The 27,900-nt window shown below is 46.5% G+C and overlaps 1 protein-coding gene across 1 annotated transcript; it reads right to left on the minus strand.

The window, feature by feature from the left end:
- Nucleotides 1–235: 235 nt before the first annotated feature.
- LOC121810563 (mucin-17-like) lies at nt 236–27,621 on the minus strand. The gene is made up of 31 exons (XM_042211326.1): nt 27,523–27,621; nt 27,308–27,380; nt 26,919–27,259; nt 26,486–26,844; nt 22,489–22,786; nt 19,740–19,841; nt 18,826–19,058; nt 13,321–14,561; nt 12,499–13,165; nt 12,016–12,413; nt 11,154–11,967; nt 10,952–11,043; nt 10,585–10,903; nt 10,102–10,499; nt 9,240–10,053; nt 9,038–9,129; nt 8,431–8,989; nt 7,974–8,288; nt 7,475–7,888; nt 6,786–7,364; nt 5,838–6,643; nt 5,558–5,789; nt 4,769–5,448; nt 4,286–4,599; nt 4,006–4,184; nt 3,657–3,896; nt 3,102–3,436; nt 2,013–3,053; nt 1,738–1,964; nt 943–1,543; nt 236–894 (listed from the first exon to the last, which is right to left on the minus strand). The coding sequence occupies exons 1-31, from the start codon at nt 27,619–27,621 to the stop codon at nt 236–238; spliced, it is 13,521 nt and encodes a 4,506-aa protein (XP_042067260.1).
- Nucleotides 27,622–27,900: the final 279 nt, after the last annotated feature.

The raw sequence follows: 27,900 nt of genomic DNA on the forward strand, positions 1-27,900 counted from the left end.
AAGTCAAAGTAGTGGATACTCAATATCGTATGCTCAATGCTAATGTACATTGATTAAGAAATTAATTTTCAAGACCTCGTCTTTCAGTAGATAGTATAAAGACTTGTCTTGCTGTTAGATCCATTCAGTGCTATACCACACCAACGTCATCTTATTTCAATAAGGCTTAGAAATAATCGGACTGACATTGCAACCTTTCGCCTCAGAACAAACTTTGAAGGTGTAGGTGTTTGAACTAACGTAGCAGTAGCAGTAGCAGGCGGAGAATAGGCTTCTCTGGGAATGAACTTTGCAGCCAGAGGATGGACTGCATCTGAACCACCTCGGAACAAACTTTGAAGGTGTAGGTGTTGGAACTAACGTAGCAGTAGCAGTAGCAGGCGGAAAATAGGCTGCTCTGGGAATGAACTTTGCAGCCAGAGGATGGACTGCATCTGAACCACCTCGGAACAAACTTTGAAGGTGTAGGTGTTGAAACTAATGTAGCAGTAGCAGTAGCAGGCAGAGAATAGGCTGCTCTGGAATGAACTTTGCAGCCAGAGGATGGACTGCATCTGAACCATCTCGGAACAAACTTTGAAGGTGTAGGTGTTGGAACTAACGTAGCAGTAGCAGTAGCAGACGGAGAATAGCAGCCAGAGGATGGACTACATCTAAACCACCTCGGAACAAACTTTGAAGGTGTAGGTGTTGGAACTATCGTAGCAGTAGCAGTAGCAGGCGGAGAATAGGCTGCTCTGGAATGAACTTTGTAGCCAGAGGATGGACTGCAACTGAACCACCTCGGAACAAACTTTGAAGGTTTAGGTGTTGGAACTAACGTAGCAATAGCAGTAGCAGGCTGAGAATAGGTTGCTCTAGAAATGAACTTTGCAGCCAGAGGATGGACTGCCTCTGAACCACCTCAGAACAAACTTTGAAGGTGTAGGTGTTTGAACTAACGTAGCAGTAGCAGTAGCAGGCGGAGAATAGGCTTCTCTGGGAATGAACTTTGCAGCCAGAGGATGGACTGCATCTGAACCACCTCGGAACAAACTTTGAAGGTGTAGGTGTTGGAACTAACGTAGCAGTAGCAGTAGCAGGCGGAAAATAGGCTGCTCTGGGAATGAACTTTGCAGCCAGAGGATGGACTGCATCTGAACCACCTCGGAACAAACTTTGAAGGTGTAGGTGTTGAAACTAATGTAGCAGTAGCAGTAGCAGGCAGAGAATAGGCTGCTCTGGAATGAACTTTGCAGCCAGAGGATGGACTGCATCTGAACCATCTCGGAACAAACTTTGAAGGTGTAGGTGTTGGAACTAACGTAGCAGTAGCAGTAGCAGACGGAGAATAGCAGCCAGAGGATGGACTACATCTAAACCACCTCGGAACAAACTTTGAAGGTGTAGGTGTTGGAACTATCGTAGCAGTAGCAGTAGCAGGCGGAGAATAGGCTGCTCTGGAATGAACTTTGTAGCCAGAGGATGGACTGCAGCTGAACCACCTCGGAACAAACTTTGAAGGTTTAGGTGTTGGAACTAACGTAGCAATAGCAGTAGCAGGCTGAGAATAGGTTGCTCTAGAAATGAACTTTGCAGCCAGAGGATGGACTGCCTCTGAACCACCTCGGAACAAACTTTTATGGTGTAGGTGTTTGAACTAACGTAGCAGTAGCAGTAGCAAGCGGAGTATAGGCTGCTCTGGAATGAACTTTGCAGTCAGAGGATGGACTGCATCTGAACCAACTCGGAACAAACTTTGAAGGTGTAGGTGTTGGAACTAACGTAGCAGTAGCAGTAGCAGGCGGAAAATAGGCTGCTCTGGGAATGAACTTTGCAGCCAGAGGATGGACTGCATCTGAACCACCTCGGAACAAACTTTGAAGGTGTAGGTGTTGGAACTAACGTAGCAGTAGCAGTAGCAGTAGCAAGCGGAGAATAGGCTTCTCTGGGAATGAACTTTGCAGCCAGAGGATGGACTGCATCTGAACCACCTCGGAACAAACTTTGAAGGTGTAGGTGTTGGAACTAACGTAGCGGTAGCAGTAGCAGGCGGAAAATAGGCTGCTCTGGGAATGAACTTTGCAGCCAGAGGATGGACTGCATCTGAACCACCTCGGAACAAACTTTGAAGGTGTAGGTGTTGGAACTAACGTAGCAGTAGCAGTAGCAAGCGGAGAATAGGCTGCTCTGGGAATGAACTTTGCAGCCAGAGGATGGACTGCATCTGAACCACCCCGGAACAAACTTTGAAGGTGTAGGTGTTGGAACTAACGTAGCAGTAGCAGTAGCAGGCGGAGAATAGGCTGCTCTGGAATGAACTTTGCAGCCAGAGGATGGACTGTATCTGAACCACCTCGGAACAAACTTTGAAGGTGGAGGTGTTGGAACTAACGTAGCAGTAGCAGTAGCAAGCGGAGAATAGGCTGCTCTGGAATGAACTTTGCAGCCAGAGGATGGACTGCATCTGAACCACCTCGGAACAAACTTTGAAGGTGTAGGTGTTGGAACTAACGTAGCAGTAGCAGTAGCAGTAGCAGGTGGAGAATAGGCTGCTCTGGAATGAACTTTGCAGCACGAGGATAGACTGTATCTGAACCACCTCGGAACAAACTTTGAAAGTGGAGGTGTTGGAACTAACGTAGCAGTAGCAGTAGCAGGCGGAGAATAGGCTGCTCTGGTAAGAACTTTGCAGCCAGAGGATGGACTGCATCTGAACCACCTCGGAACAAACTTTGAAGGTGTAGGTGTTGGAACTAACGTAGCAGTAGCAGTAGCAGGCAGAGAATAGGATGCTCTGGAATGAACTTTGCAGCCAGAGGATGGACTGCATCTGAACCATCTCGGAACAAACTTTGAAGGTGTAGGTGTTGGAACTAACGTAGCAGTAGCAGTAGCAGGCGGAAAATAGGCTGCTCTGGGAATGAACTTTGCAGCCAGAGGATGGACTGCATCTGAACCACCCGGAACAAACTTTGAAGGTGTAGGTGTTGGAACTAACGTAGCAGTAGCAGTAGCAAGCGGAGAATAGGCTTCTCTGGGAATGAACTTTGCAGCCAGAGGATGGACTGCATCTGAACCACCTCGGAACAAACTTTGAAGGTGTAGGTGTTGGAACTAACGTAGCGGTAGCAGTAGCAGGCGGAAAATAGGCTGCTCTGGGAATGAACTTTGCAGCCAGAGGATGGACTGCATCTGAACCACCTCGGAACAAACTTTGAAGGTGTAGGTGTTGGAACTAACGTAGCAGTAGCTGTAGCAAGCGGAGAATAGGCTGCTCTGGGAATGAACTTTGCAGCCAGAGGATGGACTGCATCTGAACCACCTCGGAACAAACTTTGAAGGTGTAGGTATTGGAACTAACGTAGCAGTAGCAGTAGCAGGCGGAAAATAGGCTGCTCTGGGAATGAACTTTGCAGCCAGAGGATGGACTGCATCTGAACCACCTCGGAACAAACTTTGAAGGTGTAAGTGTTGGAATTAATGTAGCAGTAGCAGTAGCAGGCAGAGAATAGGCTGCTCTGGAATGAACTTTGCAGCCAGAGGATGGACTGCATCTGAACCATCTCGGAACAAACTTTGAAGGTGTAGGTGTTGGAACTAACGTAGCAGTAGCAGTAGCAGACGGAGAATATCAGCCAGAGGATGGACTACATCTAAACCACCTCGGAACAAACTTTGAAGGTGTAGGTGTTGGAACTATCGTAGCAGTAGCAGTAGCAGGCGGAGAATAGGCTGCTCTGGAATGAACTTTGTAGCCAGAGGATGGACTGCAGCTGAACCACCTCGGAACAAACTTTGAAGGTTTAGGTGTTGGAACTAACGTAGCAATAGCAGTAGCAGGCTGAGAATAGGTTGCTCTAGAAATGAACTTTGCAGCCAGAGGATGGACTGCCTCTGAACCACCTCGGAACAAACTTTGAAGGTGTAGGTGTTTGAACTAACGTAGCAGTAGCAGTAGCAGGCGGAGTATAGGCTGCTCTGGAATGAACTTTGCAGCCAGAGGATGGACTGCATCTGAACCACCTCGGAACAAACTTTGAAGGTGTAGGTGTTGGAACTATCGTAGCAGTAGCAGTAGCAGGCGGAGAATATGCTGCTCTGGAATGAACTTTGTAGCCAGAGGATGGACTGCAGCTGAACCACCTCGGAACAAACTTTGAAGGTTTAGGTGTTGGAACTAACGTAGCAATAGCAGTAGCAGGCTGAGAATAGGTTGCTCTAGAAATGAACTTTGCAGCCAGAGGATGGACTGCCTCTGAACCACCTCGGAACAAACTTTTAAGGTGTAGGTGTTTGAACTAACGTAGCAGTAGCAGTAGCAGGCGGAGTATAGGCTGCTCTGGAATGAACTTTGCAGCCAGAGGATGGACTGCATCTGAACCACCTCGGAACAAACTTTGAAGGTGTAGGTGTTGGAACTAACGTAGCAGTAGCAGTAGTAGGCGGAAAATAGGCTGCTCTGGGAATGAACTTTGCAGCCAGAGGATGGACTGCATCTGAACCACCTCGGAACAAACTTTGAAGGTGTAGGTGTTGGAACTAACGTAGCAGTAGCAGTAGCAAGCGGAGAATAGGCTTCTCTGGGAATGAACTTTGCAGCCAGAGGATGGACTGCATCTGAACCACCTCGGAACAAACTTTGAAGGTGTAGGTGTTGGAACTAACGTAGCGGTAGCAGTAGCAGGCGGAAAATAGGCTGCTCTGGGAATGAACTTTGCAGCCAGAGGATGGACTGCATCTGAACCACCTCGGAACAAACTTTGAAGGTGTAGGTGTTGGAACTAACGTAGCAGTAGCAGTAGCAAGCGGAGAATAGGCTGCTCTGGGAATGAACTTTGCAGCCAGAGGATGGACTGCATCTGAACCACCTCGGAACAAACTTTGAAGGTGTAGGTGTTGGAACTAACGTAGCAGTAGCAGTAGCAGGCGGAAAATAGGCTGCTCTGGGAATGAACTTTGCAGCCAGAGGATGGACTGCATCTGAACCACCTCGGAACAAACTTTGAAGGTGTAAGTGTTGGAACTAATGTAGCAGTAGCAGTAGCAGTAGCAGGCAGAGAATAGGCTGCTCTGGAATGAACTTTGCAGCCAGAGGATGGACTGCATCTGAACCATCTCGGAACAAACTTTGAAGGTGTAGGTGTTGGAACTAACGTAGCAGTAGCAGTAGCAGACGGAGAATAGCAGCCAGAGGATGGACTACATCTAAACCACCTCGGAACAAACTTTGAAGGTGTAGGTGTTGGAACTATCGTAGCAGTAGCAGTAGCAGGCGGAGAATAGGCTGCTCTGGAATGAACTTTGTAGCCAGAGGATGGACTGCAGCTGAACCACCTCGGAACAAACTTTGAAGGTTTAGGTGTTGGAACTAACGTAGCAATAGCAGTAGCAGGCTGAGAATAGGTTGCTCTAGAAATGAACTTTGCAGCCAGAGGATGGACTGCCTCTGAACCACCTCGGAACAAACTTTGAAGGTGTAGGTGTTTGAACTAACGTAGCAGTAGCAGTAGCAGGCGGAGTATAGGCTGCTCTGGAATGAACTTTGCAGCCAGAGGATGGACTGCATCTGAACCACCTCGGAACAAACTTTGAAGGTGTAGGTGTTGGAACTAACGTAGCAGTAGCAGTAGCAGGCGGAAAATAGGCTGCTCTGGGAATGAACTTTGCAGCCAGAGGATGGACTGCATCTGAACCACCCGGAACAAACTTTGAAGGTGTAGGTGTTGGAACTAACGTAGCAGTAGCAGTAGCAAGCGGAGAATAGGCTTCTCTGGGAATGAACTTTGCAGCCAGAGGATGGACTGCATCTGAACCACCTCGGAACAAACTTTGAAGGTGTAGGTGTTGGAACTAACGTAGCGGTAGCAGTAGCAGGCGGAAAATAGGCTGCTCTGGGAATGAACTTTGCAGCCAGAGGATGGACTGCATCTGAACCACCTCGGAACAAACTTTGAAGGTGTAGGTGTTGGAACTAACGTAGCAGTAGCAGTAGCAAGCGGAGAATAGGCTGCTCTGGGAATGAACTTTGCAGCCAGAGGATGGACTGCATCTGAACCACCTCGGAACAAACTTTAAAGGTGTAGGTGTTGGAACTAACGTAGCAGTAGCAGTAGCTGGCGGAATATAGGCTGCTCTGGAATGAACTTTGCAGCCAGAGGATGGACTGCATCTGAACCACCTCGGAACAAACTTTGAAGGTGTAGGTGTTGGAACTAACGTAGCAGTAGCAGTAGCAGTAGCAGGTGGAGAATAGGCTGCTCTGGAATGAACTTTACAGCACGAGGATAGATTGTATCTGAACCACCCCGGAACAAACTTTGAAGGTGTAGGTGTTGGAACTAACGTAGCAGTAGCAGTAGCAGGCGGAGAATAGGCTGCTCTGGAATGAACTTTGCAGCCAGAGGATGGACTGTATCTGAACCACCTCGGAACAAACTTTGAAGGTGGAGGTGTTGGAACTAACGTAGCAGTAGCAGTAGCAAGCGGAGAATAGGCTGCTCTGGAATGAACTTTGCAGCCAGAGGATGGACTGCATCTGAACCACCTCGGAACAAACTTTGAAGGTGTAGGTGTTGGAACTAACGTAGCAGTAGCAGTAGCAGTAACAGGCGGAGAATAGGCTGCTCTGGAATGAACTTTGCAGCCAGAGGATGGACTGCATCTGAACCACCACGGAACAAACTTTGAAGGTTTAGGTGTTGGAACTACCGTAGCAATAGCAGTAGCAGGCTGAGAATAGGCTGCTCTGGAAATGAACTTTGCAGCCAGAGGATGGACTGCCTCTGAACCACCTAGGAACAAACTTTGAAGGTGTAGGTGTTGGAACTAACGTAGCAGTAGCAGTAGCAGGCGGAGAATAGGCTGCTCTAGAATGAACTTTGCAGCCAGAGGATGGACTGCATCTAAACCACCTCGGAACAAACTTTGAAGGTGGAGGTGTTGGAACTAACGTAGCAGTAGCAGTAGCAGGCGGAGAATAGGCTGCTCTGGAATGAACTTTGCAGCCAGAGGATGGACTACATCTGAACCACCTCGGAACAAACTTTGAAGGTGTAGGTGTTGGAACTAACGTAGCAGTAGCAGTAGCAGACGGAGAATAGCAGCCAGAGGATGGACTACATCTAAACCACCTCGGAACAAACTTTGAAGGTGTAGGTGTTGGAACTATCGTAGCAGTAGCAGTAGCAGGCGGAGAATAGGCTGCTCTGGAATGAACTTTGTAGCCAGAGGATGGACTGCAACTGAACCACCTCGGAACAAACTTTGAAGGTTTAGGTGTTGGAACTAACGTAGCAATAGCAGTAGCAGGCTGAGAATAGGTTGCTCTAGAAATGAACTTTGCAGCCAGAGGATGGACTGCATCTGAACCACCTCGGAACAAACTTTGAAGGTGTAGGTGTTGGAACTAACGTAGCAGTAGCAGTAGCCGGCGGAAAATAAGCTGCTCTGGGAATGAACTTTTCAGCTAGAGGATGGACAGCATCTGAACCACCTCGGAACAAACTTTGAAGGTGTAGGTGTTGGAACTAATGTAGCAGTAGCAGTACCAGGCAGAGAATAGGCTGCTCTGGAATGAACTTTGCAACCAGAGGATAGACTGCATCTGAACCATCTCGGAACAAACTTTGAAGGTGTAGGTGTTGGAACTAACGTAGCAGTAGCAGTAGCAGACGGAGAATAGCAGCCAGAGGATGGACTACATCTAAACCACCTCGGAACAAACTTTGAAGGTGTAGGTGTAGGAACTATCGTAGCAGTAGCAGTAGCAGGCGGAGAATAGGCTGCTCTGGAATGAACTTTGTAGCCAGAGGATGGACTGCAGCTGAACCACCTCGGAACAAACTTTGAAGGTTTAGGTGTTGGAACTAACGTAGCAATAGCAGTAGCAGGCTGAGAATAGGTTGCTCTAGAAATGAACTTTGCAGCCAGAGGATGGACTGCATCTGAACCACCTCGGAACAAACTTTGAAGGTGTAGGTGTTGGAACTAACGTAGCAGTAGCAGTAGCAGGCGGAAAATAGGCTGCTCTGGGAATGAACTTTGCAGCCAGAGGATGGACTGCATCTGAACCACCTCGGAACAAACTTTGAAGGTGTAGGTGTTGGAACTTACGTAGCAGTAGCAGTAGCAAGCGGAGAATAGGCTTCTCTGGGAATGAACTTTGCAGCCAGAGGATGGACTGCATCTGAACCACCTCGGAACAAACTTTGAAGGTGTAGGTGTTGGAACTAACGTAGCGGTAGCAGTAGCAGGCGGAAAATAGGCTGCTCTGGGATTGAACTTTGCAGCCAGAGGATTGACTGCATCTGAACCACCACGGAACAAACTTTGAAGGTTTAGGTGTTGGAACTAACGTAGCAATAGCAGTAGCAGGCTGAGAATAGGCTGCTCTGGAAATGAACTTTGCAGCCAGAGGATGGACTGCCTCTGAACCACCTAGGAACAAACTTTGAAGGTGTAGGTGTTGGAACTAACGTAGCAGTAGCAGTAGCAGGCGGAGAATAGGCTGCTCTGGAATGAACTTTGCAGCCAGAGGATGGACTGCATCTGAACCACCTCGGAACAAACTTTGAAGGTGGAGGTGTTGGAACTAACGTAGCAGTAGCAGTAGCAGGCGGAGAATAGGCTGCTCTGGAATGAACTTTGCAGCCAGATGATGGACTACATCTGAACCACCTCGGAACAAACTTTGAAGGTGTAGGTGTTGGAACTAACGTAGCAGTAGCAGTAGCAGACGGAGAATAGCAGCCAGAGGATGGACTACATCTAAACCACCTCGGAACAAACTTTGAAGGTGTAGGTGTTGGAACTATCGTAGCAGTAGCAGTAGCAGGCGGAGAATAGGCTGCTCTGGAATGAACTTTGTAGCCAGAGGATGGACTGCAACTGAACCACCTCGGAACAAACTTTGAAGGTTTAGGTGTTGGAACTAACGTAGCAATAGCAGTAGCAGGCTGAGAATAGGTTGCTCTAGAAATGAACTTTGCAGCCAGAGGATGGACTGCCTCTGAACCACCTCAGAACAAACTTTGAAGGTATAGGTGTTTGAACTAACGTAGCAGTAGCAGTAGCAGGCGGAGTATAGGCTGCTCTGGAATGAACTTTGCAGCCAGAGGATGGACTGCATCTGAACCACCTCGGAACAAACTTTGAAGGTGTAGGTGTTGGAACTAACGTAGCAGTAGCAGTAGCAGGCGGAAAATAGGCTGCTCTGGGAATGAACTTTTCAGCCCGAGGATGGACAGCATCTGAACCACCTCGGAACAAACTTTGAAGGTGTAGGTGTTGGAACTAATGTAGCAGTAGCAGTACCAGGCAGAGAATAGGCTGCTCTGGAATGAACTTTGCAACCAGAGGATAGACTGCATCTGAACCATCTCGGAACAAACTTTGAAGGTGTAGGTGTTGGAACTAACGTAGCAGTAGCAGTAGCAGACGGAGAATAGCAGCCAGAGGATGGACTACATCTAAACCACCTCGGAACAAACTTTGAAGGTGTAGGTGTAGGAACTATCGTAGCAGTAGCAGTAGCAGGTGGAGAATAGGCTGCTCTGGAATGAACTTTGTAGCCAGAGGATGGACTGCAGCTGAACCACCTCGGAACAAACTTTGAAGGTTTAGGTGTTGGAACTAACGTAGCAATAGCAGTAGCAGGCTGAGAATAGGTTGCTCTAGAAAATGAACTTTGCAGCCAGAGGATGGACTGCCTCTGAACCACCTCGGAACAAACTTTGAAGGTGTAGGTGTTTGAACTAACGTAGCAGTAGCAGTAGCAGGCGGAGTATAGGCTGCTCTGGAATGAACTTTGCAGCCAGAGGATGGACTGCATCTGAACCACCTCGGAACAAACTTTGAAGGTGTAGGTGTTGGAACTAACATAGCAGTAGCAGTAGCAGGCGGAAAATAGGCTGCTCTGGGAATGAACTTTGCAGCTAGAGGATGGACTGCATCTGAACCACCTCGGAACAAACTTTGAAGGTGTAGGTGTTGGAACTAACGTAGCAGTAGCAGTAGCAAGCGGAGAATAGGCTTCTCTGGGAATGAACTTTGCAGCCAGAGGATGGACTGCATCTGAACCACCTCGGAACAAACTTTGAAGGTGTAGGTGTTGGAACTAACGTAGCGGTAGCAGTAGCAGGCGGAAAATAGGCTGCTCTGGGATTGAACTTTGCAGCCAGAGGATGGACTGCATCTTAAACACCTCGGAACAAACTTTGAAGGTGTAGGTGTTGGAACTAACGTAGCAGTAGCAGTAGCAAGCGGAGAATAGGCTGCTCTGGGAATGAACTTTGCAGCCAGAGGATGGACTGCATCTGAACCACCCCGGAACAAACTTTGAAGGTGTAGGTGTTGGAACTAACGTAGCAATAGCAGTAGCAGGCGGAGAATAGGCTGCTCTGGAATGAACTTTGCAGCCAGAGGATGGACTGTATCTGAACCACCTCGGAACAAACTTTGAAGGTGGAGGTGTTGGAACTAACGTATTAGTAGCAGTAGCAAGCGGAGAATAGGCTGCTCTGGGAATGAACTTTGCAGCCAGAGGATGGACTGTATCTGAACCACCTCGGAACAAACTTTGAAGGTGTAGGTGTTGGAACTAACGTAGCAGTAGCAGTAGCAGTAGCAGGTGGAGAATAGGCTGCTCTGGAATGAACTTTGCAGCACGAGGATGGACTGTATCTGAACCACCTCGGAACAAACTTTGAAGGTGGACGTGTTGGAACTAACGTAGCAGTAGCAGTAGCAGGCGGAGAATAGGCTGCTCTGGTAAGAACTTTGCAGCCAGAGGATGGACTGCAACTGAACCACCTCGGAACAAACTTTGAAGGTTTAGGTGTTGGAACTAACGTAGCAATAGCAGTAGCAGGCTGAGAATAGGTTGCTCTAGAAATGAACTTTGCAGCCAGAGGATGGACTGCCTCTGAACCACCTCAGAACAAACTTTGAAGGTGTAGGTGTTTGAACTAACGTAGCAGTAGCAGTAGCAGGCGGAGTATAGGCTGCTCTGGAATGAACTTTGCAGCCAGAGGATGGACTGCATCTGAACCACCTCGGAACAAACTTTGAAGGTGTAGGTGTTGGAACTAACGTAGCAGTAGCAGTAGCAGGCGGAAAATAGGCTGCTCTGGGAATGAACTTTTCAGCCCGAGGATGGACAGCATCTGAACCACCTCGGAACAAACTTTGAAGGTGTAGGTGTTGGAACTAATGTAGCAGTAGCAGTACCAGGCAGAGAATAGGCTGCTCTGGAATGAACTTTGCAACCAGAGGATAGACTGCATCTGAACCATCTCGGAACAAACTTTGAAGGTGTAGGTGTTGGAACTAACGTAGCAGTAGCAGTAGCAGACGGAGAATAGCAGCCAGAGGATGGACTACATCTAAACCACCTCGGAACAAACTTTGAAGGTGTAGGTGTAGGAACTATCGTAGCAGTAGCAGTAGCAGGCGGAGAATAGGCTGCTCTGGAATGAACTTTGTAGCCAGAGGATGGACTGCAGCTGAACCACCTCGGAACAAACTTTGAAGGTTTAGGTGTTGGAACTAACGTAGCAATAGCAGTAGCAGGCTGAGAATAGGTTGCTCTAGAAAATGAACTTTGCAGCCAGAGGATGGACTGCCTCTGAACCACCTCGGAACAAACTTTGAAGGTGTAGGTGTTTGAACTAACGTAGCAGTAGCAGTAGCAGGCGGAGTATAGGCTGCTCTGGAATGAACTTTGCAGCCAGAGGATGGACTGCATCTGAACCACCTCGGAACAAACTTTGAAGGTGTAGGTGTTGGAACTAACGTAGCAATAGCAGTAGCAGGCGGAAAATAGGCTGCTCTGGGAATGAACTTTGCAGCTAGAGGATGGACTGCATCTGAACCACCTCGGAACAAACTTTGAAGGTGTAGGTGTTGGAACTAACGTAGCAGTAGCAGTAGCAAGCGGAGAATAGGCTTCTCTGGGAATGAACTTTGCAGCCAGAGGATGGACTGCATCTGAACCACCTCGGAACAAACTTTGAAGGTGTAGGTGTTGGAACTAACGTAGCGGTAGCAGTAGCAGGCGGAAAATAGGCTGCTCTGGGATTGAACTTTGCAGCCAGAGGATGGACTGCATCTGAAACACCTCGGAACAAACTTTGAAGGTGTAGGTGTTGGAACTAACGTAGCAGTAGCAGTAGCAAGCGGAGAATAGGCTGCTCTGGGAATGAACTTTGCAGCCAGAGGATGGACTGCATCTGAACCACCCCGGAACAAACTTTGAAGGTGTAGGTGTTGGAACTAACGTAGCAATAGCAGTAGCAGGCGGAGAATAGGCTGCTCTGGAATGAACTTTGCAGCCAGAGGATGGACTGTATCTGAACCACCTCGGAACAAACTTTGAAGGTGGAGGTGTTGGAACTAACGTATTAGTAGCAGTAGCAAGCGGAGAATAGGCTGCTCTGGGAATGAACTTTGCAGCCAGAGGATGGACTGCATCTGAACCACCTCGGAACAAACTTTGAAGGTGTAGGTGTTGGAACTAACGTAGCAGTAGCAGTAGCAGTAGCAGGTGGAGAATAGGCTGCTCTGGAATGAACTTTGCAGCACGAGGATGGACTGTATCTGAACCACCTCGGAACAAACTTTGAAGGTGGAGGTGTTGGAACTAACGTAGCAGTAGCAGTAGCAGGCGGAGAATAGGCTGCTCTGGTAAGAACTTTGCAGCCAGAGGATGGACTGCATCTGAACCACCTCGGAACAAACTTTGAAGGTGTAGGTGTTGGAACTAACGTAGCAATAGCAGTAGCAGGCAGAGAATAGGATGCTCTGGAATGAACTTTGCGGCCAGAGGATGGACTGCATCTGAACAATCTCGGAACAAACTTTGAAGGTGTAGGTGTTGGAACTAACGTAGCAGTAGCAGTAGCAGACGGAGAATAGAAGCCAGAGGATGGACTGCATCTAAACCACCTCGGAACAAACTTTGAAGGTGTAGGTGTTGGAACTATCGTAGCAGTAGCAGTAACAGGCGGAGAATAGGCTGCTCTGGAATGAACTTTGCAGCCAGAGGATGGACTGCATCTGAACCACCTCGGAACAAACTTTGAAGGTTTAGGTGTTGGAACTAACGTAGCAATAGCAGTAGCAGGCTGAGAATAGGCTGCTCTGGAAATGAACTTTGCAGCCAGAGGATGGACTGCCTCTGAACCACCTAGGAACAAACTTTGAAGGTGTAGGTGTTGGAACTAACGTAGCAGTAGCAGTAGCAGGCGGAGAATAGGCTGCTCTGGAATGAACTTTGCAGCCAGAGGATGGACTGCATCTGAACCACCTCGGAACAAACTTTGAAGGTTTAGGTGTTGGAACTAACGTAGCAATAGCAGTAGCAGGCTGAGAATAGGCTGCTCTGGAAATGAACTTTGCAGCCTGAGGATGGACTGCCTCTGAACCACCTAGGAACAAACTTTGAAGGTGTAGGTGTTGGAACTAACGTAGCAGTAGCAGTAGCAGGCGGAGAATAGGCTGCTCTGGAATGAACTTTGCAGCCAGTGGATGGACTGCATCTGAACCACCTCGGAACAAACTTTGAAGGTGGAGGTGTTGGAACTAATGTAGCTGTAGCAGTAGCAGGCGGAGAATAGGCTGCTCTGGAATGAACTTTGCAGCCAGAGGATGGACTACATCTGAACCACCTCGGAACAAACTTTGAAGGTGTAGGTGTTGGAACTAACGTAGCAGTAGCAGTAGCAGGCAGAGAATAGGCTGCTTTGGAATGAACTTTGCAGCCAGAGGATGGACTGCATCTGAACCATCTCGGAAAAAACTTTGAAGGTGTAGGTGTTGGAACTAACGTAGCAGTAGCAGTAGCAGACGGAGAATAACAGCCAGAGGATGGACTACATCTAAACCACCTCGGAACAAACTTTGAAGGTGTAGGTGTTGGAACTATCGTAGCAGTAGCAGTAGCAGGCGGAGAATAGACTGCTCTGGAATGAACTTTGTAGCCAGAGGATGGACTGCAGCTGAACCACCTCGGAACAAACTTTGAAGGTTTAGGTGTTGGAACTAACGTAGCAATAGCAGTAGCAGGCTGAGAATAGGCTGCTCTGGAATGAACTTTGCAGCCAGAGGATGGACTACATCTGAACCACCTCGGAACAAACTTTGAAGGTGTAGGTGTTGGAACTAACGTAGCAGTAGCAGTAGTAGGCAGAGAATAGGCTGCTCTGGAATGAACTTTGCAGCCAGAGGATGGACTGCATCTGAACCATCTCGGAACAAACTTTGAAGGTGTAGGTGTTGGAACTAACGTAGCAGTAGCAGTAGCAGACGGAGAATAGCAACCAGAGGATGGACTACATCTAAACCACCTCGGAACAAACTTTGAAGGTGTAGGTGTTGGAACTATCGTAGCAGTAGCAGTAACAGGCGGAGAATAGGCTGCTCTGGAATGAACTTTGCAACCAGAGGATGGACTGCATCTGAACCACCTCGGAACAAACTTTGAAGGTGGAGGTGTTGGAACTAACGTAGCAGTAGCAGTAGCAGGCGGAGAATAGGCTGCTCTGGAATGAACTTTGCAGCCAGAGGATGGACTACATCTGAACCTGTCACGACCGCACTTCCTAAGGATAGGAAGCACGGGAAATCGTGACTAGTGGGGGAATTAAGAAGCGGGGAAGAAGGGGGAAAAACAATTCAAGGCAATACAACTTAACAATCAAAGAGGAAATTCCATTTAAATAAATCAACGTTTCAAAAACCAAGTCTCATAATGAAAGATAACAGAGTTCGACAATAACGTAAATAACAGAGTTTCTTAAGTCATTGAATAGCGGAAGCAATTTGAGAGTGTGGTTACTACTACGTATGAAGACATAATAATAACCGGACCAATTCTTGAAATCATCACTCAACATCCTCCGCCTCCCGACCTCGCTCAACCTGCACACAGGGAAAACATATGCAGGGGCTGAGTACTTGATGCACCCAGTGAACTCATGCCCGAAATACATTTATCGTTAAGATATGTCAAGCCATCATCGAGTGAATCTCGGGTTTTACTTTAAAAGGCCGAGAAACACTAAAAATCATTCCTTTAAAAGTGTCCGCGCGGACTAACATCATCCTCCATCATATACCATATCTGAACCATCATGTGAAACGAGACTGTGGCCACAATCCCGATCACTGGACCGGCCGACCTAGGGGACGGCTCACGATCCCCATCAGTGCACTAGTCTAAGTAGGGCGTAGACCCTAGTTAGACCCGAATTCGTTAACCATCAAAGTCTAGTAGAGTATTATTCTAGTAGACAATCAGATAGGCAGTTTCAAAACATAAACACGGCATGACATACTTATAAAATCATCCTTATAACACCATAAACATATCATTTCAGAAATAAACATTTAAAGAATAAAGCCCACCTCAAAAGCTTAGGTTTTCCGTAAAAATCCTCGTTCCGACTTTTAGCGTGCGTGCGAACCACCTTTTCGCAAAATACATAAAATTCATATCAAAATTCGGTAACGACGATAATTAGAATGCATGCACTCTAATTAAATTCTTTTAAATCCTCTTTCTCGATTTCCGTGTATTTTCAGTTATTCGGCGGCCGCCCAAGGCGTCGCGTGCGACGCCGGTCGGCCGCTTACGCTCGTTCTTTCCTTCGTTGGCTCCTCGTATTTTTTTTCCATAACGTCGAAAATAATTTCTAAAAATTATTTAAGCGTTTACTTAAATTTTTCTTAATTATTCACCGCTGGAAAAAGTATTAATTCATACTTAGGTAAATTATTTATTCCTTAAAAAAAAAACTTCCGGGAATTAATTAAATATTCTTCCCCGATTAAATTTTAAATCTCCGGCCCCTAAGATTAAGCTTAGCCCACCTTATTCCTCCAAAAAAAAATTTAATTAGGAAGCCCCAACAATTTAAAGTGAGCCCATCAATTTAATTAGTCTTCCAATTAAAATTATAAGGCCCAAACTTAAAAAAAAAACAAAGAGGCCCAAACTTTCATCTCCCTCTCTAACTTATCTCTCTCTCTCTCTTCTGCCTCTCTTCGACAGAAACTGCCGGAGGCAGTCTCTCTCTCCCGTCGGCCGTTCCAGCTCGCCGCCGCCGTCGAACTACTGATGGGGTCGCCGGAAGCACGCGGAGCTATTGCTGGTTCGTCGGCCACTCGCTGGGATCGCCGGAAACGAGGCTGCTGCCGTCGCGTTGCTGTTGCTGCTGGAGTCGACGGCCTCCACGACTGCGTATGCCGAGTTGCCGCCGCAGCCACACCCCGGTCGCCGTCGGTCGTCGCGCCTGGAGCGGAGGCAACCCAGCCGCCGGACAGCCACCCTTTTGCCATCGCCGAGAAGTCCAGCCGCCGGACAGCCACCACGCCACTCCGAACACGCCCGATACCACCCCGAAACCTCCCGAAACACGTGTTATTACTATAAAGTTACGTTCTTTCTTAGTTTTAGTGACATACGGCGATCGTTTGGAAGGTTCTACGTTGCTTCCTACTTAGGTGGTTATGGAAGAAAGACAAGGCTATATGCATCATGCAAGGCAATATTAAACTCATGCTTTGAGGATGGAAGTAATGGTATACCTCAAGAGCTTGAATTTTTGATGGTGGTTGAACAAAAATGGTGAAAGCCACTCCTTCTTCTTCCCTCCTTCTCCCGTCGACTTCTCTCGGCCCTTCTCTCTCTCTCTCTTTTCTTTTCTTTTCTTGGAGTGTGAATGATGAGAGGTGTTAGTGGGGAGGGTAATGAAGGGGTGGTGGTGACTCTTGGGATGGTGGAGTTATGGTAGAAGATGGAAGGTGAAGAAGTTGGAGACATGGAGAGTCTCCTTTGGTGTGTCTCGGCCAAGAAGAAAGAAAGAAGGAAGAGGAAAGGGTGTTGGGTTTTTCCCACATTTTGGAAAGGAACTTGGGCTCCAAAATAGTTAATTTGGTTTGGGCTTATTTCATTGAAAGTCCAAGTTAGAAATACTATTATTATTTAGTGGATCCAAAAGAATAACTAGGATCTAAGTTATTTTATAAATACTTGGACTCTAATTTAATTTGAAAAGCCCAAATTAAATTCATACTTTTATATTTTCGCATTTTCCTTCGTTAACTAAAATTCACGAGTCTTTAATTAAATTGTGTTATCTCGTTCTTCATAACCAAAAATTAAAGTACGTTTAACGGCATCATTTTATATTTGGTGTTGTCCCAAATATAATATCCATTTGACAATTTCTCGATTTACGCGCGTCGTTATCCATAAAACATATTTTTTTCCCTTCCATTAAATTCCTTCGTCTTGCTAAAGAATAGCAATTTCATCATCGATCCTTCAACGAGACCTTAAACGTGTCTCCCATCGTTCATAATTAAAATAACATAAACACATTCTTTTTCACATTAAACACATAAACCATACGATTTTCCAAAGCACATTCATCGAAAAGCATCATTATTTCGAAATAATTTTATTAATTATTTCGTGATATTCATTAAATTAGTACTTTAAAAAGTACGGGATTTACATTCTACCCACCTTAACAGAAATTTCGTCCCGAAATTTACTCATTTCTAACGAAAAGCTCTGGGTATTTCTCTTTCATTTTATCCTCGAGTTCCCAAGTAGCCTCCTCGTGGCCATGGTGTTTCCATAGTACTTTCACGGACGCGATCGATTTATTCCTCAACTCTTGTACTTTCCTGTCCAGAATAGCGTCGGGTTTCTCCTCATAACTCAAGTCAGGATTCAAAATCATTTCCTCTTGATGAACCACGTGCTTAGGATCGAACACGTACTTTCGTAACTGTGACACATGGAAAACATTATGCACAGTCCCAAAACTTGGTGGTAGTGCCAACCTATACGCTACGGGTCCCACCTTTTCAAGAATTTCATAAGGCCCTACGTATCGTGGCTTCAACTTCCCCTTTACACTGAACCTCGTTATTCCCTTCGACGGAGATACTTTCAAGAACACCTTATCTCCCGTATTGAACTGTAAATCTGTACGCCGGACATCGGCATACGACTTCTGTCGGTCTTGTGCTTCTTTTATTCTTTGTCGAATTTGTCGCACAATTTCTATCATTTCTTCGACCGAATCTGGCCCGAGTATTCTTCTTTCACCAACCTCATCCCAGTAGAGTGGTGATCTACACTTCCTCCCATACAATGCTTCATATGGGGCCATATTTATAGTCGCTTGGAAACTGTTGTTGTAAGCAAACTCCACTTCCCAATTCTCTCCTCTGTCAAGGACCACGGCTCTCAACATGTCCTCGAGAGTTTGAATCGTTCTCTCGGACTGTCCATCGGTTTGTGGATGGAAAGCAGTACTGAAATTCAGTCGTGTCCCCAGTTCTCGTTGTAGACTCATCCAAAACCTTGAAGTAAACCTGGTGTCTCTGTCTGACGTGATTGTTACTGGCACTCCATGTAGCCGAATGATCTCTTTCACATAAATCCGGGCTAGTTTGTCGGATCCATGCGTTATTGGGATGGGTATAAAATGCGCACTCTTGGTGAGGCGATCTATGATTACCCAAATGGCTGTATTCCCTTGTCGGGTCTTTGGTAGTCCCGTCACAAAATCCATGGCGATGTGTTCCCATTTCCACTCCGGAATCTCCAACGGTTGCAACTTCCCATAGGGTCGTTGATGTAAAGCTTTTACTTGTTGACATGCCAAGCATCTTTCTACAAACGAAGCTATGTCCCTTTTCATGCCATCCCACCAGAATGATCCCTTCAAGTCCTGGTACATTTTTGTACTTCCAGGATGAGCGGTGTATGGAGTCTCGTGTGCCTCGGTCAAGATTTCATTTCGGAGTCCATCGTCACTAGGCACACACAGTCTCCCCTCGTAGGTGAGAGCATTATCAGCTTCTTCTCTAAACTTCTCTTGATCGCCCTTCCTCACCTTCAGTCGGATTTTCTCCAAGTTTTCATCATTTCGTTGCCCTTCTATTATCCTTGTCCGCAGATCAGATACAATTACCAAGGTGGCAATCTTTCCCCTCACAGTCTCCGGAGCTCTCACTACCTCCAGTCGCATCTTGCTAAAATCGCGAATCAACTCCGCTTCCTGAGTGAGAAAAGTAGCCAACTGCGGTTGGGCTTTCCGGCTCAAAGCATCTGCAACTACGTTTGCTTTGCCCGGATGATAGTTAATGCCACAGTCATAATCCTTGACTAGCTCCAGCCATCTGCGTTGTCTCATATTCAAGTCTTTCTGCTCAAAGAAATATTTCAGACTCTTGTGGTCGGTAAAAATTTCACACCGAACTCCATAGAGGTGGTGCCTCCAAATCTTCAATGCGTGCACAACAGCCGCTAGTTCTAAGTCATGAGTAGGGTAGTTCAACTCGTGTGGCCTCAACTGCCGCGAAGCATAGGCAATCACTTTACCATTCTGCATCAAAACACACCCAAGTCCAACCTTCGACGCATCAGTATAAACCACATAGTCTATTCCCGGTTCCGGCACGGCTAAGATAGGTGCGGTGGTCAACTTCTCCTTCAACAATTGGAAGCTAGTTTCACACTCCGGTGTCCAATTGACCTTGGTCCCCTTCTTTAGTTGTTGAGTCATTGGCCGTGCGATTTTCGAAAATCCCTCAATGAATCTCCGATAGTATCCTGCCAGTCCAAGGAAACTCCGAATCTCATTTGGGGTCTTCGGCGCCTTCCACTGTTGTACGGCCTCCACCTTTGCAGGGTCAACTCGAATCCCTTCGGCCGTCACAATATGCCCCAGAAAATTTACTTCCTTTAGCCAGAAATCACATTTGCTGAACTTGGCGTACAACTTCTCCGTTCTTAGTGTTTCCAACGTGATCCTTAGGTGCTCCTCATGTTCCTTTTCATCCTTCGAGTAAACCAGCACATCATCTATGAATACCAGAACAAACTTGTCCAAGTATGGATGGAATACTCGATTCATTAAATCCATAAATACTGCCGGTGCATTTGTCAGTCCAAACGGCATTACTACAAACTCATAATGCCCATACCTTGTTCGGAATGCCGTCTTAGGTATGTCTTCCCTTCGTACCCTCAACTGGTGATATCCCGACCTTAAATCCATCTTCGAAAATACTCCTACTCCCCTGAGTTGATCGAACAGGTCGTCTATTCTCGGCAGAGGATACTTGTTTTTGAGAGTCAACTTGTTCAATTCCCGATAGTCTATGCACATTCTCAGCGTCCCATCTTTCTTTTTCACAAATAGTACTGGTGCTCCCCACGGTGACACACTCGGTCGGATAAAACCCAAGTCCAGCAGTTCTTGTAGCTGGATTTTGAGTTCTTCCAACTTCTTCGGTGCCATCCTATATGGTGCTTTCGATACTGGTGCGGCTCCTGGTTCCAGATCGATAGTAAACTCCAACTGTCGGTCAGGCGGAGGGCCTGGCAACGCATCGGGAAATACGTCGGGAAACTCACGTACCACTGCCACATCTTCAACTGTCTTCTCTTTCTTGTCCTGTCCTTGTAAATACACGAGATAGGCAGGACGCCCCTTCCTAAGCATCGTAGTTGCTTGAAGTGCCGATATCACACAAGTTCGCTGATTCATTGAAATTCCGTGGAAGGTAGAGGGCTCCTTCCCCGGGGTTTGTAATGAGATTTGCCTCTCTTGGCATCGGATAGTGGCATAGTTTTCAGCTAGCCAGTCCATCCCCAGAATTATGTCGACGTTATCCATCGGCATAACATGCAAGTTGTGAGCCGTTAAACTAAGTTGTCCCACTGTGAGTTCTATGTTCAAGCAAGACTGTGAAATTTCTATAAGGCCTCCTACCGGTGAGTTCACGTTCATCTTATGTTCAAGTTCAACAACAGGCAGTCTTAAAGCAGTCACGCAGGAGTGCGATATAAAAGAGTGCGACGCACGCGTATCAAACAGAACAGCAACAGGCATGTCAAGTAGTGTTCCCATACCTGCCAGATTATCTTGTCTTGGCTCTCCCTTTGGGGCTTTAGCTTGCCTGCGTCCCAAGGCATAGGCCCTAGCTTGAGTTGGATATGGTTGGCGACGCTGCTGCTGCTGCTGAGGTGGTGTAGGATTCCCTCGAGGTCCGTTCGGTGTTCCCCCACCTCCAGTGTTGTTGTTGCTCGGGCACTCCTTGGCGAAGTGTCCTGTTCCCCCACACTTATAGCAGATGTTGGTCCCGACTCTGCACTCTCCCATGTGGTTCTTCTGACATTTGGCACATGGAGGTGCTCTCTGACGGAAATCTCCACTTTGGAATGGAGCAGCCTGTTTTCCTTTTCCCTGGGAAGAGTTTGGGGTACCCTGGAACCTCTTGTTGTCAAAGGGTGTGCGGTTCCCGTCCCATTTTCTCTTGTCCCGGAAATTCTGTTGTGGGGTCGGCGGTGTTGGTGTAGTGGGTGTGACTGTCCTTTCCCGTGGCATCGCTTCCTCCACGTCCAATGCACGAGACAATGACTCGGCATACGAGAGTCTGCCACGGCATGCCAAAGCCATCCTGATTTCGTGCCTCAGACCGGCACAGAACTTTTCCGCCATCTTCTCATCAGTGTTCACCTGTTCGGGTGCATATCGAGACATGTCACATAGGGCACGGTCATATTCTGTCACAGTCATCCGTCCCTGTTTCAAGTTGTAGAATTCGGCCTCCTTAGCCTTGCGGTAGCTTCTTGGAATGTACTTGTCATACAATTCCTCCTTAAAGTCTTCCCATGTCAGGGCGTCCAACTGTTCCTGCGTCATTGTCCGTTGCTTCGTCTCCCACCAAAACTCTGCGGACCCGGTGAGCTGATAGGTCACGCACGATAGGCGCTCCTGGTCGGTGCACCTTAAGAACTTAAAGATGCGTTCTATGGCCCGAATCCAGGTCTCAGCTTTGGTTGGATCTCCCATTCCATCGAACGTGGGAGGATGTTCCTTTCGGAACTCCTTCTCAACGTTCCGTTCCGGCTGTGGCGGTGGTGGAGGTGGTTGTGGTGGTTGTGATTGTCCTTCAGGACCCACACTGCTTTGGGTCTCGTTGCTTGCCTCATTCTCGTGGTGAACGGCTGCACGTCGGGGAGGCATTCTGTTCAACACATACGTTAGTATAACATCCAACTTTACCATCACCACTCCACATAACCTTTCCAAAGCGATAACACAACTTTCCATACACAACGTGGTAAAACGAACACAACGATATAACAACGGAAACTTTATTAACTCAAAACCAACAAGTACGTGTTTCCACAAGGTCTTTGAAACAAGGAAGGAAAACAAACGTCGAAAGAAACTATTACATAGTTTGTCAAAACAAAACATTCAAAAGCTAAAAACATCAAAAGAAACACTACTCCTCGGGAGCTCTCTCATAATTCGCCCCTTCCTCGCTGTCAATCCCAACCTCTCTCGCAAGGGGCTCTTCTTCGGGGTCTTCCTCGTCTTCCATGGGATCCTCCTCGTCTTCAAGAGGTCCATCTTCATCTTCGAGAGGATCTTCCTCCTCTTCCTCATCATTCTCCCGAACATAAGTGGCTACGTCGATATGCTTATCGACTACAAGAACTTCCGTCGCGGGAGGTGCGGAGGTGCGCATCCCAAGCCTTCTCCTCTTGGGGAAGTTTGGTTGTGGAGTCTCACTCTCGTACCGACCCCCGCTGTAGGGGCTGCGACTTGATGAGGACGCCTCCTTCCTAGGAGGAGCATAGGGTGGCGGTCCATCACGAGCATCAACCAGTGCTCCCAAGAGAACCTTGACAAAGCCATGCATGTCTCCTTGCATGCTGTAGTCGGGAAGCTTATGCCAAACATATGACTGTGAAGCCTCGTCGGCCCACCTATTCCAAGGTGCCGGTAATCCATCAATCAACCTCTTGATTCCCTCATAGTGCTTCACTCCACAGCCATGAGCATCCCGCCATAAAGTCAAGTAATCGGTGACATAAGATATCAAAGGGGTCCTCTCGTCCCTCTCGAACTCGCGATACATCTCCACCGCCCGCAATCCATTCTTGACGTACCTTCCCCTTAGCGGTGCGTGGATCATGATCGCCATCTACATAAAAGTAAGTCCCCTTAGCATCCAGTCGCAGAAAAAGAAACAAAGCAAGGTAGAGAAAGATAAAACGCGTAAAGAACGTCATACGTACTACCGTGCATATACCTGTCGATTTCCATAAGGAAAAGTCATAAAAATTCCTTTCTCTCTTTTCTTTTTTTTTTTTTTGTTATCATCTAAGGATAGATGTTTCATATTTTATAAGCGTGGTACTTTTGCAACTTCGTCTATCCTTCAATCTATCACAATCGCGTTTCACAAGGTTATCCTTGCCGCGTCACCTCATCATTCCTTGGAAATTGCGCCCTTCTGCGCCTCATTCGTTCTATCACTTCTAATATACTTCGTTTCAAACTTTTGCCTTCTTTCGTGTTGAGCGCGGTGAGACGGAGTGTTGAGCTTTAAACGGATAGTCTTTTAGTCTAGCGAAACGAGTCTAGACTAGATTGAATAAGCGACTCTCGGTCCAGAGCAGAAGGAAAAATTGCTCTGATACCATTCTGTCACGACCGCACTTCCTAAGGATAGGAAGCACGGGAAATCGTGACTAGTGGGGGAATTAAGAAGCGGGGAAGAAGGGGGAAAAACAATTCAAGGCAATACAACTTAACAATCAAAGAGGAAATTTCATTTAAATAAATCAACGTTTCAAAAACCAAGTCTCATAATGAAAGATAACAGAGTTCGACAATAACGTAAATAACAGAGTTTCTTAAGTCATTGAATAGCGGAAGCAATTTGAGAGTGTGGTTACTACTAGTATGAAGACATAATAATAACCGGACCAATTCTTGAAATCATCACTCAACATCCTCCGCCTCCCGACCTCGCTCAACCTGCACATAGGGAAAACATATGCAGGGGCTGAGTACTTGATGCACCCAGTGAACTCATGCCCGAAATACATTTATCGTTAAGATATGTCAAGCCATCATCGAGTGAATCTCGGGTTTTACTTTAAAAGGCCGAGAAACACTAAAAATCATTCCTTTAAAAGTGTCCGCGCGGACTAACATCATCCTCCATCATATACCATATCTGAACCATCATGTGAAACGAGACTGTGGCCACAATCCCGATCACTGGACCGGCCGACCTAGGGGACGGCTCACGATCCCCATCAGTGCACTAGTCTAAGTAGGGCGTAGACCCTAGTTAGACCCGAATTCGTTAACCATCAAAGTCTAGTAGAGTATTATTCTAGTAGACAATCAGATAGGCAGTTTCAAAACATAAACACGGCATGACATACTTATAAAATCATCCTTATAACACCATAAACATATCATTTCAGAAATAAACATTTAAAGAATAAAGCCCACCTCAAAAGCTTAGGTTTTCCGTAAAAATCCTCGTTCCGACTTTTAGCGTGCGTGCGAACCACCTTTTCGCAAAATACATAAAATTCATATCAAAATTCGGTAACGACGATAATTAGAATGCATGCACTCTAATTAAATTCTTTTAAATCCTCTTTCTCGATTTCCGTGTATTTTCAGTTATTCGGCGGCCGCCCAAGGCGTCGCGTGCGACGCCGGTCGGCCGCTTACGCTCGTTCTTTCCTTCGTTGGCTCCTCGTATTTTTTTTCCATAACGTCGAAAATAATTTCTAAAAATTATTTAAGCGTTTACTTAAATTTTTCTTAATTATTCACCGCTGGAAAAAGTATTAATTCATACTTAGGTAAATTATTTATTCCTTAAAAAAAAACTTCCGGGAATTAATTAAATATTCTTCCCCGATTAAATTTTAAATCTCCGGCCCCTAAGATTAAGCTTAGCCCACCTTATTCCTCCAAAAAAAATTTAATTAGGAAGCCCCAACAATTTAAAGTGAGCCCATCAATTTAATTAGTCTTCCAATTAAAATTATAAGGCCCAAACTTAAAAAAAAACAAAGAGGCCCAAACTTTCATCTCCCTCTCTAACTTATCTCTCTCTCTCTCTTCTGCCTCTCTTCGACAGAAACTGCCGGAGGCAGTCTCTCTCTCCCGTCGGCCGTTCCAGCTCGCCGCCGCCGTCGAACTACTGATGGGGTCGCCGGAAGCACGCGGAGCTGTTGCTGGTTCGTCGGCCACTCGCTGGGATCGCCGGAAACGAGGCTGCTGCCGTCGCGTTGCTGTTGCTGCTGGAGTCGACGGCCTCCACGACTGCGTACGCCGAGTTGCCGCCGCAGCCACACCCCGGTCGCCGTCGGTCGTCGCGCCTGGAGCGGAGGCAACCCAGCCGCCGGACAGCCACCCTTTTGCCATCGCCGAGAAGTCCAGCCGCCGGACAGCCACCACGCCACTCCGAACACGCCCGATACCACCCCGAAACCTCCCGAAACACGTGTTATTACTATAAAGTTACGTTCTTTCTTAGTTTTAGTGACATACGGCGATCGTTTGGAAGGTTCTACGTTGCTTCCTACTTAGGTGGTTATGGAAGAAAGACAAGGCTATATGCATCATGCAAGGCAATATTAAACTCATGCTTTGAGGATGGAAGTAATGGTATACCTCAAGAGCTTGAATTTTTGATGGTGGTTGAACAAAAATGGTGAAAGCCACTCCTTCTTCTTCCCTCCTTCTCCCGTCGACTTCTCTCGGCCCTTCTCTCTCTCTCTCTTTTCTTTTCTTTTCTTGGAGTGTGAATGATGAGGTGTTAGTGGGGAGGGTAATGAAGGGGTGGTGGTGACTCTTGGGATGGTGGAGTTATGGTAGAAGATGGAAGGTGAAGAAGTTGGAGACATGGAGAGTCTCCTTTGGTGTGTCTCGGCCAAGAAGAAAGAAAGAAGGAAGAGGAAAGGGTGTTGGGTTTTTCCCACATTTTGGAAAGGAACTTGGGCTCCAAAATAGTTAATTTGGTTTGGGCTTATTTCATTGAAAGCCCAAGTTAGAAATACTATTATTATTTAGTGGATCCAAAAGAATAACTAGGATCTAAGTTATTTTATAAATACTTGGACTCTAATTTAATTTGAAAAGCCCAAATTAAATTCATACTTTTATATTTTCGCATTTTCCTTCGTTAACTAAAATTCACGAGTCTTTAATTAAATTGTGTTATCTCGTTCTTCATAACCAAAAATTAAAGTACGTTTAACGGCATCATTTTATATTTGGTGTTGTCCCAAATATAATATCCATTTGACAATTTCTCGATTTACGCGCGTCGTTATCCATAAAACATATTTTTTTCCCTTCCATTAAATTCCTTCGTCTTGCTAAAGAATAGCAATTTCATCATCGATCCTTCAACGAGACCTTAAACGTGTCTCCCATCGTTCATAATTAAAATAACATAAACACATTCTTTTTCACATTAAACACATAAACCATACGATTTTCCAAAGCACATTCATCGAAAAGCATCATTATTTCGAAATAATTTTATTAATTATTTCGTGATATTCATTAAATTAGTACTTTAAAAAGTACGGGCGTTACAGAACCACCTCGGAACAAACTTTGAAGGTGTAGGTGTTGGAACTAACGTAGCAGTAGCAGTAGCAGGCAGAGAATAGGCTGCTCTGGAATGAACTTTGCAGCCAGAGGATGGACTGTATCTGAACCATCTCGGAACAAACTTTGAAGGTGTAGGTGTTGGAACTAACGTAGCAGTAGCAGTAGCAGACGGAGAATAGCAGCCAGAGGATGGACTACATCTAAACCACCTCGGAACAAACTTTGAAGGTGTAGGTGTTGGAACTATCGTAGCAGTAGCAGTAGCAGGCGGAGAATAGGCTGCTCTGGAATGAACTTTGCAGCCAGAGGATGGACTGCATCTGAACCACCTCGGAACAAACTTTGAAGGTTTAGGTGTTGGAACTAACGTAGCAATAGCAGTAGCAGGCTGAGAATAGGTTGCTCTAGAAATGAACTTTGCAGCCAGAGGATGGACTGCCTCTGAACCACCTCGGAACAAACTTTGAAGGTGTAGGTGTTTGAACTAACGTAGCAGCAGCAGTAGCAGGCGGAGTATAGGCTGCTCTGGAATGAACTTTGCAGCCAGAGGATGGACTGCATCTGAACCACCTCGGAACAAACTTTGAAGGTGGAGGTGTTGGAACTAACGTAGCAGTAGCAGTAGCAGGCGGAAAATAGGCTGCTCTGGGAATGAACTTTGCAGCCAGAGGATGGACTGCATCTGAACCACCTCGGAACAAACTTTGAAGGTGTAGGTGTTGGAACTAACGTAGCAGTAGCAGTAGCAAGCGGAGAATAGGCTTCTCTGGGAATGAACTTTGCAGCCAGAGGATGGACTGCATCTGAACCACCTCGGAACAAACTTTGAAGGTGTAGGTGTTGGAACTAACGTAGCGGTAGCAGTAGCAGGCGGAAAATAGGCTGCTCTGGGATTGAACTTTGCAGCCAGAGGATGGACTGCATCTGAACCACCACGGAACAAACTTTGAAGGTTTAGGTGTTGGAACTAACGTAGCAATAGCAGTAGCAGGCTGAGAATAGGCTGCTCTGGAAATGAACTTTGCAGCCAGAGGATGGACTGCCTCTGAACCACCTAGGAACAAACTTTGAAGGTGTAGGTGTTGGAACTAACGTAGCAGTAGCAGTAGCAGGCGGAGAATAGGCTGCTCTGGAATGAACTTTGCAGCCAGAGGATGGACTGCATCTGAATCACCTCGGAACAAACCGTCTCCGATGATTTCCCACGCTATATTGGGACCAATTCACGTTCATCGCCCTTTTTGGATGAGTGATGCCCAATTCAGGCTGTGCCACTAGATTTTTTAAAATTGATTTGGGGTAAAAAACACATTGGTTACCCAATGCTAATATCTTCTGATAGCCAAGGAATAAGAAAAGCTAATCTCTACTAACCAAAGTGTATGCTGTACACGATTAGCTTGCAAAATTCTTTTCTATTTCTTCAGCATCTTTTGTTTGGTAG

This window comes from Salvia splendens, chromosome 7 (assembly GCF_004379255.2).
Source record: "Salvia splendens isolate huo1 chromosome 7, SspV2, whole genome shotgun sequence".
Classification (NCBI taxonomy): domain Eukaryota; kingdom Viridiplantae; phylum Streptophyta; class Magnoliopsida; order Lamiales; family Lamiaceae; genus Salvia; species Salvia splendens.

Excerpts from the sequence above, each read along its gene's own strand:
- LOC121810563 (XM_042211326.1), bottom strand. The coding sequence starts at position 27,621 with ATGCAGTCCATCCTCTGGCTGCAAAGTTCATTCCAGAGCAGCCTATTC. Across the intron at positions 19,842-22,488 it reads TAGTCGATAAGCATATCGAC|GATGAAAAGGAACATGAGGA; the intron begins GTAGCCACTTAT and ends GTTTACTCGAAG. Across the intron at positions 4,600-4,768 it reads CTTGCTACTGCTACTGCTAC|ATGCAGTCCATCCTCTGGCT; the intron begins GTTAGTTCCAAC and ends GAGGTGGTTCAG.